At 42.3% G+C, this 17,828-nt stretch overlaps 1 protein-coding gene across 1 annotated transcript in view; it reads right to left on the reverse strand.

The window, feature by feature from the left end:
• Positions 1–7,956: 7,956 nt before the first annotated feature.
• LOC307073561 (contactin-associated protein-like 5) overlaps positions 7,957–17,828 on the reverse strand; it is a gene marked incomplete at both ends in the record, with an annotated part of 73,318 nt that continues 63,446 nt past the window's right edge. The window contains 6 exons of the mRNA XM_079733443.1: positions 7,957–8,150; positions 11,382–11,447; positions 11,917–12,108; positions 13,930–14,017; positions 14,730–14,863; positions 15,469–15,693. Coding sequence (XP_079589569.1) covers positions 7,957–8,150; positions 11,382–11,447; positions 11,917–12,108; positions 13,930–14,017; positions 14,730–14,863; positions 15,469–15,693 — 899 coding nt within the window. The remainder of the gene's footprint in view (positions 8,151–11,381; positions 11,448–11,916; positions 12,109–13,929; positions 14,018–14,729; positions 14,864–15,468; positions 15,694–17,828) is intronic.

Below are 17,828 nucleotides of genomic sequence, written 5' to 3' on the forward strand. Positions count from 1 at the left end.
TGGAAGCCAAAAATATGTACGTTTGGGTCAAATGTTTGGCTCCACTCATGGAATATCCCAGGCATGCCTCAGGGTAAGCCTTGGGTGAGGAGGATTGCTGCCCGTTTATGAATATGAAAAATATTACAACTCTGGTAAAGGTCTTTGTGGTTGGTGGAGGACTTAATATTGTGCTGATTCTATCAAAGGTCAAGAGTTGGAGGTAAAGGTCACACGTTGTGCATACTTCACCGTGGAAGGTGATGTAAAGTTGTGTTTAAATATTGTCTTCCTTTGTACGAGGGGATTATGTGAACATAAAAAAAACAAAGGAATTGAGAAGCCCCTGTTTCACAAAATATTGTTATTTAATGAGAAATTAGAATGCACATCGTAAATATAGTAAGTCAATTATGTTATATTATTACATCTTGTCTCCAACTGTATTCATATGGCAATGGCTTTAAAAAGTTCAATTTAATTAAAGTTTTCACTCAAGTGTTCACTATAATATTTGGATTGGCCACAATGCAAATAGCAAAGTGCACACACAACACCAAACAAATACCCAGTCCAATTAAGGGGGGGGCTACTTTAGCCGCTAGGGTCGAACAAGAATTTTATGGTTCGATCCCCGATGTCCCCAGACTAATTGTTATCATTCCTGAGCAGGATTCATAAACCCATACCTGTTGCTTAATAACTTGGGTCTTTATTAACCATGAATTGATTTGGATAAAAGCCTTTGTCCTGAATAAAAACAAATGATAGGTTTGGACCCCCAGTGCCGGCCGTACTCAGTGCAGTGAATAATAACCTGCGTTATGGAGGAAAGCTAGAAATACCACCTTCCAGCATGCTCCATTAAAACAAATTGCATTGTTCCCATTTTCAGAAGAAAAATCCAGGTCTTTGTTTTGACATATTATTGTATTATACATCCCTCCCTAATCCATCACTGGTACTGTGCCGTCGACACTCACATATACAATTAACTTTAGCGCCCTTGGAAGTTTACAACATTACGACTCATAATGTGGGTAAATGATTAGTTTGGCACCAGGAACCAGCCAACCACTATTTTGATTTCTATAGTTCAAACACTGTTAACTTACAAGTGATGGTGTCCTCGCTAATGGGCAATACGGGCAAAACCTACTCACTGAATCCTTAGTTTGATGAAGTTCATTCATCTTTTCCTGCCAGCACTCCTTTTTTAATTTCACTGCTCCCTGACTACACTAACACGGTTCATGACCTAAACCTAGCAGTTAGCTTTCTTTCTTTCATTCTTGCTTTCATTCTTTCTATCGTTCTCGCTCTCTCTCGCTCTCTCTTTCTCTCTCTCTCTCTGTCCCCCTCAGTGAAATGTCAAGGTTTGACATTTTTATTGCACGCTTGAACAATTTCGAACACACACAGATTTTTTCTGTCTGTCTCCATCTGTATGGGTATGTGTGTGTGTGTATGTATGTGTGCGTGTGTGTGTGTGTGTGTGTGTGCGTTTTTGTGTGTGTGTCATGTCGGTGTGTGTTTGTGCGTGTGTGCGTGTGTGTCTGTGTGAGTGTCCGTGTTTTATGTGTGTACATACCTCTCTCTCACAATATCTCTTTGCATCATCTATCTCTATTTAAATCTATTTTCTGCTTTGGAAATAACTTCCCAAGAAATTATGTAACATAAAATATCTATACTAGCTACAAGCACTAATATATTGAAGTCTTTGAATGGAAACATGGGTTTAAAAGCAATACCCAAAGCAACCAGTTGATCACACCATTTACCCAACCATTTATCCCCTGGCCTCTTTACCTCTGGGAGCTGGAACCTAGCTAGGAGAACCAGACTCCACTTTAAACACAGGTCTCTGGGGCTGTGGGGCAACAGCTGCATGTATTGCGTTTGCATTGTATCTACTGTATATATCCCTTGATACGATAATGCATGCTTGAATTGCATGCACTGTTTGTATCCAAAAGACCCAGACAAAACCTTGTAACTGAGACTGAGAATGTTGCAGCTGCAACATACATGTCAGCTTTACACAATCATCCCCCTTCTGGCCCTTTACAGGCCTGCCATGATTTCAATCTGGCTGAAAATGACCCCTTTGCCCTTCATGCTAAAAAAAAAAATATATATACATATATATATATATATATATACATAGATTCCCTCGAGTTGCACTCCTAGAGAAGATGCAGTGGGTCACCTCTGATTGTGTCTCTCAGACCAAACATGTTCAGAGTTACCTACCACTTTTACCTTCTGATAAGACACGCACAAAAAAAGCTTAACAGAAGAAACGTCTTTCAAATGACTGCAGAAATAACCCATTGTTTTGTTGGAGCTGTCTGTTGACCACTGCCTCGTTATGATGAATGATGCAGAACAACATGATTGGAGGCATTCTTGTCTGAATACTAGCTGACATGATGGACAGCAGGACATTTCATGTTTAGTGCTGCAGAAGCTAACAGAGGGAGTTTGTAATAACTGGGAATCTGCAGTTGCTGATTACCCACTTCAGAAAAGAAGCTTAGTAGGACAGGTCAGGTAATAATTGCTTGAGTGTTATTCTGCAAAACAGGGCAAACGTAAAGTAAAAATAAACAATTAAGACGATACAAGACAGGTGAAAAGATACACAAAGAGAAAAATAAGCTAAAACAAACAACTTTTAAACCAAATAAAAAAGGAATGAATTACGCACTGTTGTTTTCCTTAATTTTGACATGTCTCACTGAAAAGAAGTGAAGTGCTTTTTCTTTCCTATCTGCTTTCAAATCGAGCCATATCCAAGCCTGCATCCTCTGGAATAATTTGCCCATCATATCATTTTTTTCAAAATAAAACATCTGTTTGGCGACAGCACAGGTGGCCCGCTCCTCTTGCACACACAGCACCTTCCATACAGCCACATCTGCTGTTAAATATAGGGCCAAATAAAATAAAACAAAAGAAGAATGAGGTCAGAAAACACCAATCCAAAACGAAAACCCAGCATTGCGCTGGGAAAACAGCTTTCTTATAATAAGAGCCTTTAAATATAGAATTTATTCTAATCCAGGCCTGATATCGTCATTATATTCAAGTGCAAGGCGGTGTGATATAACTTCGAAGAGGCGCATAACACACAACATTTGTTGTTCAGGTGGCTTGAAAATAAACCTTTTCTCACACCCACTTTCACAGAAATGCGTTTAATTTGAGAGCCATATAAGTGGGTTTGCGATTTCAACAGAAGGTCTAGTGAGACGCCTGGAGTACCACTTTGAAGATGCAATTGTTAAGAACATCACCTGACCAAAATTTAAACAGCAAATAAATTAACAATAGAGACACCTTTTGATAGCAATGAATTCTTACACCTCGGGTGCAGGAGAGGACTATGACGTCTATTTCGGGGACATTGTAAACATTTACTGCACACAAAGAATCCCTGGGCGGGAACGCTCGTCGCCACGAAGATGTCAAATCCGATACAAAGCACATTCCTGCAAGAAACACGCAAACAAAGATGGAAAGTGTAAGGGTGCTAACAATAGGTCTGTTGTAGTGCAACAATGTTGTTTTTTATAAAGAGTCAGTTACGCTTGTCGGACATTGTCCAAAATCTCATTGGTCGGTTTAGGAGTCTAACTTCCATTGACGGCAATCAGGTTTTGCTTGTGTTGTACAAGAAGGACTGCCAGAGATGCCGTCCACTCTGAGGATACATACAATATCCACACACGTGATTGTTAAGCCATGTCTGTAGCCCATACATAATTCTCTGTGTCGTTTTTCCATTGTTTTACTTTGTATGTCGTATCTTCCCATGTACATGATTCCATTCGACTTTTGAATTAATGGTTTTGGAAAGGTTTCTTCAACGACAAATTAAACTAATAATTTTGTTATACTTTTGTCACTTACTTACATACTTTCTCCAGACAGCTCACCTAATGATCTGAATAGACCATTCTCAAACTCCATCATCTGCTTTAGTATCGTTATATATGGCAACTGTTGAGATGAGTCAACGATATATTTGACATCTATCCAACATCTTGATTCCGACCATGAGATTTATTGGCGATTATATGACAGGTTGAAGATGATTGACAACTATCTGGAGGATGGGAATCTTTAGGAAAAACTCATAGCAATGGAAAACTATATCGTCATTGTCTTTTAAGAAAACACTTGAAGGGTTATACATAAGTAGAAATTCAGTTAAAATATATGTTTACAGGGCCTCAAATGTTTTTTACAAAAAAACCTCAAAATTACTGATGAAGAAAGTCATTACACATGGCATTGTGCACATTGTGCACTTTTTATTTTAATGAGCCCATGGGATATCCAAAATAATATTAAATTGACCTTGCTTGGATATTACTTTGGCTTGTTCTTGCAATTACAGCCTATCCTTTCCTAAAGACAATATGCTCATGTCAGCACTATTTCCATAATAAGAAAGTGTTGATCGTTTTCACCTCTCTAACAATCCAGGTTGCAAAATCTCCCTTCTTTATGTATATTAGATAATCCTTACACTGCTTGGTACTTCCTTTCCTTTCTTATTCCTTCTCCCGGAACACTTATCTTCCATTAGTGTAGTTTGAAAAGTATGTAGTAATTCAAGATGCAAATAGCTCAAAATGCGGCAGGCCTGTTTCACAAAGTAAAACAGGCCCACCTAACTTGTTCATATGAACATGCTGGTCAATAGTGTATTCTTGGCTATCCTATAATCTCTTTTGTTAGCTTCTTCACCACTCAAACCAAACTGCTCAAAACAAAAGTAATACTCTGGAAACAGAGGCAGGACATAGCATCCTTGAAGAGATCTGTATTTAAAAACAAAATAATCAACAAAGCCAATTTTAGATGTGCATCAACACAAAGAAAATCAACGTTTTTGTCCTATCCATTTCTAAAGCCTACAACATTTCTTAAGCCTTCATTTCACACAGTCTTCCATGAAAAAATGATCTTCTTAACGAAAGCATCTGACTCTCGACGGCAACAGAAATAGACCAGTCAACATACTCCAAGAAAGACAAGATGAGTGCAAAGCGCCGAGTGAGGCCTGCTTCTCCTTCTGAGGGCTATTCTTGATGTGCATCCTGACCTACGCACCGAGGCGCAGATCCTTGAGGAGAGACATTACACACGTCAAGAAGTAATAATGAAGGGTGGATGCACAATAGCTTTTTTATTTTATTGGTAAAAAGCCAAAGCCAGTGTAGATGGAACTTTTTCCGAACCATTTCAAAAATGTATCTGCCGCGATGGTACTGATGACAGATTGTTTACCATGAGCAGCATTACCTTAATCTAAACAGATATGCTTCTGAGGCTGAAGGCGTTGGGAGATATGCATAGTTGTTAATGATAAATCTTAATTTCAAAGAAATATATGGCAGAAATTCCTTCACAAATACTGAGAAAAATAATTATCCCAATGTATAGAACACATCCTCCCAAGAGAATTGCAGGAAACAGGTTTCAGAAGTTAATTTCCTGTAATTATCTACCTTCCTCTATCGCATATTCTCTAAATGTATTTTTATTTGACTCTCATTTATGTAATCCAGTCAGTTCCAAACTTTTCATAATTTTCACCAATTTCCATATTGTTATTTTGTTTATGAACACTTTGTATGGAAATTTTCATAATAAATGAATTGTTGAAATCAATGGACTAGACCAGGAATTAGCTGAATTTATTAAATGGGTGAAGACAATATTTGGTTGCATTTCAAGCGTGCCATTAATCTGTAAACTGCAGGAATAGTTTTTCTTTAAATTAGACAAGTGATTGGATGAATGGTTATACGTTGAGGTGACCTTCTTTGCATCAAATGCTTTTGTAAGAGGAATTAATTCACAGATAAAATACCATTTTCAAAACCTCCTGCTCAGGCTCAAAGCAATTTAACACCCTGCTAGCAGCAATTAATGAGACCAGAATCAATTTTGTTCTATATTCACCATTAACATTTCAATTTACACTTGTACTCTCCCACACAGAATGGTTATGGCATGACAAATTAGTTTGGTTTACTGCTAGATTTTGTTCAATTTATTATGCGGGAATGTGGGAATAGAAATACAAAATTACAGTGCAACTGAGACTGAGAGACATGAGAAAAATAAAGAGCAAAACTTCTTCTTTCAAAAGGCAATTCTTATTTTATTAAACATATAATAATAGTATACTTATACAATTATATCCATACAAAACCAGTCCTTTAAATAAACACAATATCAACATGAGTACAAAAAAGGTCTGAGTCTTCCAGGTTGTTTATAACTTGCTGTCAAGGACACTTTAATTGGAAAAAAAACAAGTTTTCAGACACTACTCTTGTCATTTCCTACCGTAAGTGTTTGTTAAACACTTGATAAAAGAAAATACGCTTGTTGGAAAGCCTATGCAGCTCACAAAAGTATTTTTTCATCCTCTGCTTAAATGATCTTCAAATTGCCGTCAAGCAGTTGCAAACCACGGCATATGCATTTGATTAGAAACAAAGAGCGACAGGGAATCCCTACTGTCACAAATTTGTGACACAGTCCAGTCTCACTGGACTGTGCACTGTAATCGACTCAAATTGACTGTGAATTCATCTTGCTTATTTCTGCTACATGGCTGTCCATCCATATCTACCTTGGGGAATAAAAGAGAAAAAGAATACAAGAAGAACACACAAAGAAACTCAAAACAAACTCTCCAATTTTCTGATGAAAAAGTATACGTTTATGTTTCCAATCCAGCCCACGTCCTCCATTCAAAGAAGAAACAAATCCATAGAGCGTATTATAACAACCCAGCAGCATCTAACACAGGACTGAGTGAAACAGACATAAATGAAGTAAAATATATAAAATCATAGTATATCATATGCAAGCTAATTTAACACAATCACATTTTCTCTTTAAGGAAATAAAAACAAGGGGGAAAAATCATCTTTGTTGTGTGCAAGAGGTCAGACAGCAGGTGCTACTGTACATGTTGCTAGATTATCCTATTCTTCACTTGCTATGGGTCGGGCCTGCCAACAGTCTTTCAGGACAGGAGCAGCCGACAGAAAAGCAATCGAAAAAAAAAGGGTAAGTCGCTTCCATCGACCTGGCACTCCTTCCTCAATGCGTAAATGCATCTATTCACCACACACATTTCCCCGTGTGGCTTGAAACTGCTCCTTCTGAAAAGAATGACAAGAATTGAAATTGATTGGCCCGAGTGTGATTTGGACGTTGGACATCTCTGCGGTGCAGAATTTTCTAAATGCTGTGTATTTGTTGGGCTCCATCCTCCAAAGGCCATTTGGGTGGCGTGTCGTTTTTCAGACTGAATGCCTCACCCTGGACCGCTGCTGCCACGTCCCGGCCAAGCCCAGCTGATGGGTTTCGCCTCTGAAATGCCACACAAACCTTTGGCAGCGTTCATAGGTTTCAATCACCTGGCCCCGAGGACTTCTGGTGAACCTGAAGGACACCGATCCACACGTCTGTGTCGCTCGCGGCTCAAATCCTCACCTGCAGATGCCTCCTGTCGCCTGTTGGCAGCACCGGCTTTGGCTGGGCAGGCGTGCACACACACGCACACACGCACACGCACACCGATGTCACCGGCTAAATTACCTGTTCTACTGAGAATCTACGTCACAAAGCAGTTGTTGGTAGGGTGGGGGGCGACGGCACTGGACATCGGAGATGTCCCCCCTGCACCATCCCCCACCCCCTCCCTCCCTCCCTCCCCTCATTCTGTTCCTCCCCCTCACGTTATACCGTCAAAAACGGTCCGTCCGTCTAATTTCTTCCTGCTGAGAAAGTCTGCGGACGTGTTTCCCTCCGTGGGGCTTCAAAGTCGGGTCATTTCCAGAGGAGGAAGAGAGCTGAGCGGTGAGTCTGAGAGAGGGGGGGGTCCCGGAGGCAGAGCGCTTGATGGCGGTGCCCGCTGGCGTGAGTCCCCCCCCCCCGTCATATGTAGTACTCCTTCATGTTGTCCCTGACGCCGGCGCCGTGGAGGTGCAGCTCGGTGCGGTAGGCCGTCTCCAGGGCCTGGCGGTTCTCCTTCTCCTGGAGGCTCCTCCGCTCCGCCCGCTGCTGGTACAGGAAGCGGCTGAGCACCGCCAGAGCGCACAGCGCCACGAAGACCGCCGCCGTCACCACACCTGGGAGTGGGGGGGAATCACAGGGTGAGATATGCATGGATGTAATATATATATATACATATGGACGTGGCAATGTTTAAACCTGCACTGTATCACTTTTCTACTGTGGTTGCTTTTAAGTCCATTAAAAAAGTTCTCGAGTAGAACGTTTCTCAACTATAAAAACGTGCCCATCCATGAGTCAATCCACCCTGGGAATTGCTCTCGGTGCATGGGTTTTATTCTGGTCCACTTTTGCCCCCATTCCCTACTGTGGGAAAATCGTATAGAGCTGTATCTGTAGCTTCAGCTCAATCCACTAGCCACTTCTAATGAAAAAAAAAACGTACACAGGTCTAAAACACAGGTTTTAGCCTGTGTTTGTATTTGGTTGAAAAAGCAATATATCCGTGTGAAAAGGATGTCAAATCATTCAGATGTACTGTTGAGAAGCCGTTTGGGTGTAACTTAACCAACTGAAAATACCGTGATTTGATTTCACCATGCGCAATCATGTGTGGCTTGTGTCGAAAACAAAACACTAAGCCTGTCCCCCTAGCTCGACCTATCGGCGACTACTTGACACACACCTCAGCCCAGAAGGACCAACTTATTGCCAAACCACTGGGAGGAAAGCGAGTCTTTGTGTACATGTGGGTGGGCAACCAAGAAAAGGGGTCATGCAGAGGTCTCTGAAGCAGTGACGTGGATCTTGTGGATGCATGCAAGACGCAAAAAGTGTAATTTGGCAGGAAACACGGTTTGGTACCTGAGCAGCAAAAAGAGCCTTGACGCAGCACTTATTGCCCACACACATAACCCTTTTATCTCTCATGCAATAATGTCGATATTATATTTAATCCTCCCTTCAATCTGAACTGTGCACTCGCATATCCGCACTCTCATCTCTCGTCGGCCGCAACCAACCAAGTCATACGGGGACGCCTCCTCCATACGGCTTGAGATAACACCTTTATTGATCCGCGCTGGGGAAATGAAGATCAAAGTAAATCAGCGAGCGGCGGCCGTGCGCTCAGGAACATAAGGGGGCGCGGACCCCGCATTCTCAGGAGGAGCCGCGATGAGGGGGCAGGAGTCTGTTCCCCAGCAGTGTGTTTTGTCATGCTTCAGAGATCTTTAATCATCGAGTCGTTCGTGTGGCTTTGGAGAATGGAGGACGGCGGCCGACCGATTGCCCTTGCTCTCGTTTCCGTATGCTTCCCCTGACCACAGGCCCCTGACCAGAACTTCCTGACCGTAACTAAAGCTCACTGGACTACATCACGGTACTGCAGGGTGCAAAATAAGTATCGGTATAGTTCACCGCTCGATTTTCGCTGTCCCCTCATGACGTGACACACTTTTCCCTCGCCCACCCCCCTAGGTCCGACAAACAGGGCTGTTTATCTTTGTGCACATGTTATCAGGAAAGCACGCTGTGAATGGAATAAGTGGAGAGATGATGTGCACAGCTGGAGTTCTTTGCCAGTTGCAAACGACTGAACTGGCGCTGGGATGGATAACTTAGTACATGAAAGACCGCCCTTACGGTAATGCAAACAGTGATATCTAAAATGACAGACCTTTATGGGAACGGCAGATTTTAAGCAACAAATCGGTTGATAAATCTGGTTGGTTTTAACCTACATTGTTTTGGAGAATTGCATGGCCAGATTAATAACATTGTTTGATTTTACCTTACTTATGATATTACGACTAAAATATCCTTATACCATTCAGCTTAATGTCTGCATGGGATCTTGGTTCAGTTACTACAGACCAATGTTGAGCCTGTAGGGAAGGAGGGGGCTGGGGTGTGCATTGCATTTTAATTTGAAGCCTTTGTTGTCTCCTTATCTGCTCAGGTGTCAGAGGCTGTATACCTTTGTCTTTGAGCAGGGCATTTGGCCAAAGCAACTAATTTGGCGTCTTGTCTGTTTATTGTTTTGGCCTGGGATCACCCCCGAAGCTCCCCAGCTTGCTTACTCCGCTGATTAATAAATACATGCTCTTCTTTATTGGAACAATGTTGTTTACTTTGAACACACAACTTGTTTGTATCGATGATCTGGCTCAGGCTTCTGTGGAACAATCCAGCCAGTGTTCTGATGGTGCCGCCTCATTGGTCTCATATTGGGTCTCTGGTTGCCATGTCAGAACGGAAATTATACTTGTGTTGAGATGGCAAACACAAAATGACTTTTGCACAATAACATATATTCTACAACACTGAGCTTTATTAAACACAGAAAGACCTTAATAATGGAGGAGCTATTGAATGGAACTACTGAAAGGGAACAAGGGCATAACATGTTTCCTACTTCAAGGGGCGGTGAACTCATTTTAAACCTGGTTATATGTCTTGTATTAACCCAAACATAGTAATCAATGCCAATTTGTTGCTGCTCCTTAAAAGGCAGTTATTTAGAGAAAATTGTATGTTTCCGCTACTCCCTGTCAACAGTTTGTGAATGTTCCACTCTGCTCCAAATGCAGGGGGGGGCATTATTTTCATAATGTCTAAGTGCCTTTTAGTGTACTCCTAGATGTCAAAGGGTAACATGTGGCAAAGTGTGTGTGGATGTGCGGAGCTCCTTATGCGGCAGTTGATGTTGATGGCCGCGTCCGAGAGAGGGTTAAGCTCCACTGATACGCCACAGTATGTTGTGGCACATTTTATACATAACTTAGCTCATTATAACTCTCATACACAGAATTCTCATACACTACAAAAAATCATAAAGCTGTTGTGGGTTGTAACCATGGCGATAACTTGCCCACCTCTTTTCCAGAACTCTCAATGTGCAAAACACATCTTTTTGTATCTGATAGTGTTTGAATTGGAGCTGAAACAAAGGGGTTCACATTTTTTGGAAATCGTCAAATGTGACTCTGAGTCAATTTACAGCATCTTTCTTTGCTTCACATTGCAAATAACATCCTCTTCATGTGTAATTGCTTGGCCTGACCCCCTCCCCCCCCACACACACACACGCACACACACACACAAACGCCTGAATAGTACCGCATTATCCTGACTTGACACACAGTATTTGGAAGAAAATGTCAGTAAGAGAGAGAGAGAAAGAGAAAGCGTGAGAGAGAGAGAGCACATAAGATAGAAAGAGAGAGAAATGGAGAGGGAGAGAAGGAGTGAGAGAGTGAGAGAGGCAGTGATAGCCAGAGCTTATTTCACAGGAGACTGATTTTGGCAATTGAGCGCTTTAACAACTCGCCGATCTGAAAACTCACCTCCAATTACTGCCGAGTTACTTTGAGAGGCATTCCTCAATGGTTCCTTGCCTCTGTCGACCGTCTCTGAGAAATGTGGCGTGGCGGTGTTGGGAAACAGGGAGGGGACGACGTCGTTAGAAATGGATTCATTCATCAATTATTTTGTTTTGTTTTGGCAATGTTGCAGATCATAGCCCAGTAATAACAACAGACAAACGTGCCACACTAGGGATGCTTTGGAGGTTGATTGGTGATAGAGAGGAGAGTCAGAGAGTAAGATTTTTATTTAATGTCTGACTTGGAAGGAAATTTTAATTAACTATTTAACGCCCATTGCTTGAGTCCAAAGAAAATCTAAAGTGAGAAGTGAAGAAATCAGAAGTGCCTCCAATGACTTGTATGTTACATGAGTAGCACTGTCAGGTCAGTGTTTTAATGCCATATATCTTGATACAAGTGGTCATTTTCATATCCATATCGATAACCTGTTATTTGGGACTCAACATAAATTGATAAATCCTAATCTGTCCAATGTAGCATTAGATCGTCCTACCTGAAACTTTGGAGTCGGCAAGCACACCGCAGTTTGATTCAACCAGCTGGCCGCGCACACTGACCAATGAGCTTCCTCGGTTGAGGAGTGCTGCCTTCAGTGGCGCGATGTGATTGAACTGCACTGAGGAGAGGCAGCCAATGAAACCTTTCAAACCCGCCTGTCTCACCGCTGCGTCGGTGATGTCAAGCCCTGGATCGTAACGATGAGAATGAACACAGAAAGGTTTGGCATGTCTTTCTCTTGCTTTTATTGATTTAGCTCGTGATGAATGCGATGCAAAACATTAAAATACAATTAGTTGGTTCTGCACTGGCAGTAATTCAGTAATGTGTCAGTATATTTTATTTCTGGTCTGCCTTATCGGACATCAATATGTGTCCTCCTAAGTCATTTAGCAGACCAAGTGTATTTTAATAATATGCCTGAACAACATTCATTAAATGCAAACATATTAAGATTGTAGATTTGAATCTTGTGGCTCAGGAAGCCAGCATAATTTGCATGTGTGGATGATTTCTATCAGTGATTTAGTGCATAATGCTGTATTGAGATATTGACCTTTGCACTTGAGCATGCTATTTCCAAATATGAAATGAATGGTGTACGCATGTCTGTTAAAGTACAAGCATCATTTCCCAAACTCATTCTCCAAACTTTATCTGTTAATTAGGAGCATTAGTTTGCTTCTGTCCCCCTTATGGAGGATTTCTTAGGGTAAAACAAAATGTGTGCTGTGTGATTTAAGAGAATACATAATAAAATTGGGATGAAATCTATTATTTCCATCATTTTCCCTATGGAGGTAATTAATAAGGGGTAACATGTCTCGCAAAAAACTTGGATAGATTATGGCCACTATGTTTGCGAGAGTGAGCCTTTCTCGGGCGCAGGCGTTTATTTGAACCTAATGAATCCCTGGGAGACATAACCCAAACCAAGGAGGTAAAAAAAGCCTTTGCTTTGATCGCTGGCTTGTACATATCACAGATAAAATAAGAGCTTGTTGGTGTTGTTATTCTGGCGAAGTCAAATGAGCGCAGCACTTTAATATAGAGAGCAGCTTCACCTTGGGATGGCTATCGCGATGGATCCCAGATAATAGCCCCACAATGCTTTACCCCAATTTAGCTGTGCTTCCGCCCTCTTTGTTTTCAGCTAATGGAGCAGTCAATGGAAGTAGGAACGCCAGCATATTATTGATATTTGTTTGTTTGTTATTTTGCTTTACAGTTTGCTTTACAATTGTTTGTACAGGTTTTTTTTTTGTAAAAGGCACTTTGTGTTTAACTTAAAGCGTTTATAGGATTCTTGTGTTTTTTTTTCTCTGAAGCATTCAGAGGACAAACTATATTCATCCAGATGTTTACCGTTCTCCAATCACGATTCACCTGCCCATGCAAATGGGAAAACTATTGCTTTGAAATGCAAATGATGTCGTAAATTAGCATAGATTTGCTCATTCCCTGAGCTATTGTGAGCGTCTGTGTTCAACAAATGAGGCGTGATTCACTTAAGAGTTTCATTTAGCTTGTGATTAATACATAAAGTAATAACGTGAAGTGCACAACAATCCACGATTGGGGGAGCTAGCAAAGTGGTCGAGGCTGATTAGCTCATAGCAACCGCAAGGAATTTTTAAAAAAGCCCACCAACTCTGTTTTTTGTTTCAACAAACACTGCACTGAGCAGCTTCACCGTTTTTTCTTACATGTCGGTATATTTGTGAATGCATTGCTTTAAACATTCAAGGTGTGCTGTTTTATAATAACTTGCAGGCTTCCTTTCCGGGCTCATACACAAACAGCAGAACTGTCTCAGAAAATAAGATTGTTTTTTTCATAAATGTATGCCGGTCTTGTTTCATTTTCCACCATTACATTTGGTTTAATTTTGTTGTTGAAAGTAATAAACAATGGAAGAATACAACCTTGGGATCATTTCTAAGACATTTTATCATTTCAAAACACAATCACTAAAAAAAATGTCTGTTCATTCCTCGCAAGTCCTCACCTGTGACTTTCCCCAAAGTCAGTGATTTGATTGAGATTAACTCTGCGTCGGATGACAGACTGTACCTGAGGTCTGTGTCCTTGTCAATCTGGATGAGTGAGAGGGTGAAAACAAACTGGTAAAAGGCTGTGAAGAGCTTTTTTCCGCCTCCCTCTCTCCCCTTCCATCACGGTTGGCTGCCCAGAGCTCTTTGCTTATTAACATGTTTTTCCATTGCCTCTGCCTGTCCTGTCTGAAGGATATACAGCCATGATTCATCAAGATGTCTCTCTTCTCTGTTATCCCCGGCCTCTAACATGGAAGCGATATTTCTCAAGTCTTTTCATCTTTCTCAACTCAAATGGGATGGTTAAAAAGAAAATGGGAAAAAGGGTTAGTGTATAGTCCTCTTTAATCCTCTGTGGATGTTCAAAGTGCTTTCAATCGATGCCTCCCATCTCCCCGAACACGCCCACTTCAACACCCTACCACTTCTAAACACGATCAACCACACCCACAGGAAGCCCCTGTTTATTATTTCCCCCTGACTATTTACAGCCAATTTCATCCAAAGCAACTTCCTATGAATTTGGAGGTATGCCGTTAACTTCAAGGGTATCTTGTTGGAGGGTACCTAGAGGAAGCCCTGTGACAATTGGGATTTGAACCCAGAACCTTGTAGCTGGGGGTCATAGACTCTATGTCCAACCCCTCATCTAGCCTGCACCCAATCTGCCGCTGCACAATATGTTAAGATGTAGCTTTCATTCTTCCAATGTGTGGTTCACATGAAAAGGGGTGCGTACACATGAAGGACTCACGTGCACATAAAGGTCTCTTCCCTCTCGGTGGATTCGGACCCGATGCAGGTACCCGTCAGCCAGGTTCTGGCGGCTGGCGCAGAAAACCTCCGGCCCTCTGTCCGCCTGGAGCCGGTACCACACCTGCAGAGACCCTGCACCACCGCGGCCATGCACACGCACACAGGCGCACAGACACACACACACACACACACACACACACACACAAGGATATGCATACACACATGCACATACAAATGGACACACACACACAAGGATATGCACACACACAAGGATATGCACACACATATACAAGGACATGCATACACACACACCCACACACGAAACACACACACACACACACACACACACACACACACACACACACACACACACACACAACACACACACACACACAGGCACAAGAAACACACACACACATGGGGACACAAACAGACACTGTTTACAAGGCTGTGATTTCCTGCCATTCGATTTAACTCTGAACAAATCCCCTATAATATGTCATACATCACAGTGTGCGCAAAAACGGAATCGACATTCCATCGATCTCTCACCTTGTACAATAATCACAATCATATCACGTTATAAATGCAATTCGACCCTGTATCTCCACGTCTCGCACGAGCGATATTATACACATATTCACATCATGCAACACGCAGCCCTAAAACTACAACCATGACTTAGCTACAGATGACAGGCTGGAGGTGGTGGTGGTGCTGGTGGAGGTGGAAGGTACCGTTAGTGGCCAGGATGACGGCAATGTACTGCTGGCTGAAGGTGCTGACGCTCAGCAGCATGGCGGGCCGCTGGGAGGTGAGGAAGCTGAAGGCCACGTTCTCCCGGGCTCGGCTGCTCTCCCTGGACACGCTGGAGGCCTGCGAGCTCCGGTTCTGCATGACCGAGAAGGGCTCCTGGAAGGTGTAGGTGACCGAGGACTCGCTGTCAAAGGACACCGACACCTCTGGAGAATGGCAACGCAGGGGGAGGGAGAGGAGGAGGGGAGGAGGGGGGGGGGGGGGGGGGGGGGGGGGAGGGGGGGGGGGGGAAGAGGGGGGGAGGAGGGAGGGAGGAGAAGCAGTTTCTTTCAGTCAGAAATCAGTAGATTTTTGAGCCTAGTAAACCTCATTCCACAAATGGACTTTTCCCTGACTATAACCAACAGACCCCTTTTTACAATGGTTCAGTAACAGCATACCGTAAACACAGGTCTGGCTGGTAGTTAATTCACAAGGGGTTATTAATTCTCCCTGCCAGATGGGAAGCAGTGTTGAGCTGAGAGCATGGCCTGTGTGTGATGCACGGCACATATGGTTGCTAGGTGACCAACATTAAGTACTTGTGTAGCACAGATCAGACTTTCCGTTGTTGAGAAATTTCGATACAATATCTTAAGGCATTTTCAGCTATTGAAACTATCTCTTTTATGACAGCTGAGATGTAATTCAGAGAGTAAGATGTAATTCAGAGCCTTAAAGGTGCTGTACAATACTTCCTGTATTGTGCTGTACTTCCATAGTGTTAAAGGTCAAGAAAACAACAGAGTTGAAGGGCAACAAACTACAGAAATTAAGAGCATTTGGAGACTACGGCTCTGACAAATGCATAATACCGTGAAAACCCTTTACGATGATGTACGCCAGTGCACCTGTGTATTATTTGGTTACATAATGGCTACAGGTCTAGATAGCAGCATAAGGGAGAATCTTCTAGGTTTTGACCTGAATGAACCAATCGTCAATTGTTAAATGCTTGCAATTGCGTAGTGATTTCATGCTGTTGTCAAGTGACTTATAGTGCTATAATGGCCAGAGGTATAACAGAACAATACAGGGCATCACATTCTTGCATGTTCTCCTTATTCTCGCCCTTTTGATCTTCAGTCTTCAGAACTTCAACCCGCTTCACAAACCCACGACTAAAGAGGTTCTGGGGGGTAGACGGCACATGTATTTTATTCATTTATTTGACCTTTATTTATCCAGGAAGGTCGCATTGAGATACAGTGGGGCAAAAAAGTATTTAGTCAGCCACCAATTGTGCAAGTTCTCCCACTTAAAAAGACAAGAGAGGCCTGTAATTTTCATCATAGGTAAACCTCAGCTATGAGAGACAAAATGAAAAAAAAAATCCAGAAAATCACATTGTCTGATTTTTTAAGAATTTATTTGCAAATTATGGTGGAAAATAAGTATTTGGTCACCTACAAACCAGCAAGATTTCTGGCTGTCACAGACCTGTAACTTCTTCTTCTTTAAGAGGCTGTTTACCTGTATCAATGGCACATGTTTGAACTCCTTATCAGTATAAAAGACACCTGTCCACAACCTCAAACAGTCACACTCCAAACTCCACTATGGCCAAGACCAAAGAGCTGTCAAAGGACAACAGAAACACAATTGTAGACCTGCACCAGCATGGGAAGTCTGAATCTGCAATAGGTAAGCAGCTTGGTGTGAAGAAATCAACTGTGGGAGCAATTATTAGGAAATGGAATACATACAAGACCACTGATAATCTCCCTCGATCTGGGGCTCCACGCAAGATCTCATCCTGTGGGGTCAAAATGATCACAAGAACGGTGAACAAAAATCCCAGAACCACACATGGGGACCTAGTGAATGACCTCCAGAGAGCTGGGACCAAAGTAACAAAGGCTACCATCACTAACACACTACGCCGCCAGGGACTCAAATCCTGCAGTGCCAGACGTGTCCCCCTGCTAAAGCCAGTGCATGTCCGGGCCCGTTTGAAGTTTGCTAGAGAGCATTTGGATGATCCAGAACAGGATTGGGAGAATGTCATATGGTCAGATGAAACCAAAATAGAACTTTTTGGTAAAAACTCAACTCGTCGTGTTTGGAGGAGAAAGAATGCTGAGTTGCATCCAAAGAACACCATACCTACAGTGAAGCATGGGGGTGGAAACATCATGCTTTGGGGCTGTTTTTCTGCCAAGGGACCAGAACGTCTGAATACATGGCCCAATGAATGGGGCCATGTATCGTGAGATTTTGAGTGAAAACCTCCTTCCATCAGCAAGGGCACTGAAGATGAAACGTGGCTGGGTCTTTCAGCATGACAATGACCCCAAACACA

Source organism: Pollachius pollachius, assembly GCF_949987615.1.
Source record: "Pollachius pollachius genome assembly, chromosome: 3".
Classification (NCBI taxonomy): Eukaryota; Metazoa; Chordata; class Actinopteri; order Gadiformes; family Gadidae; genus Pollachius; species Pollachius pollachius.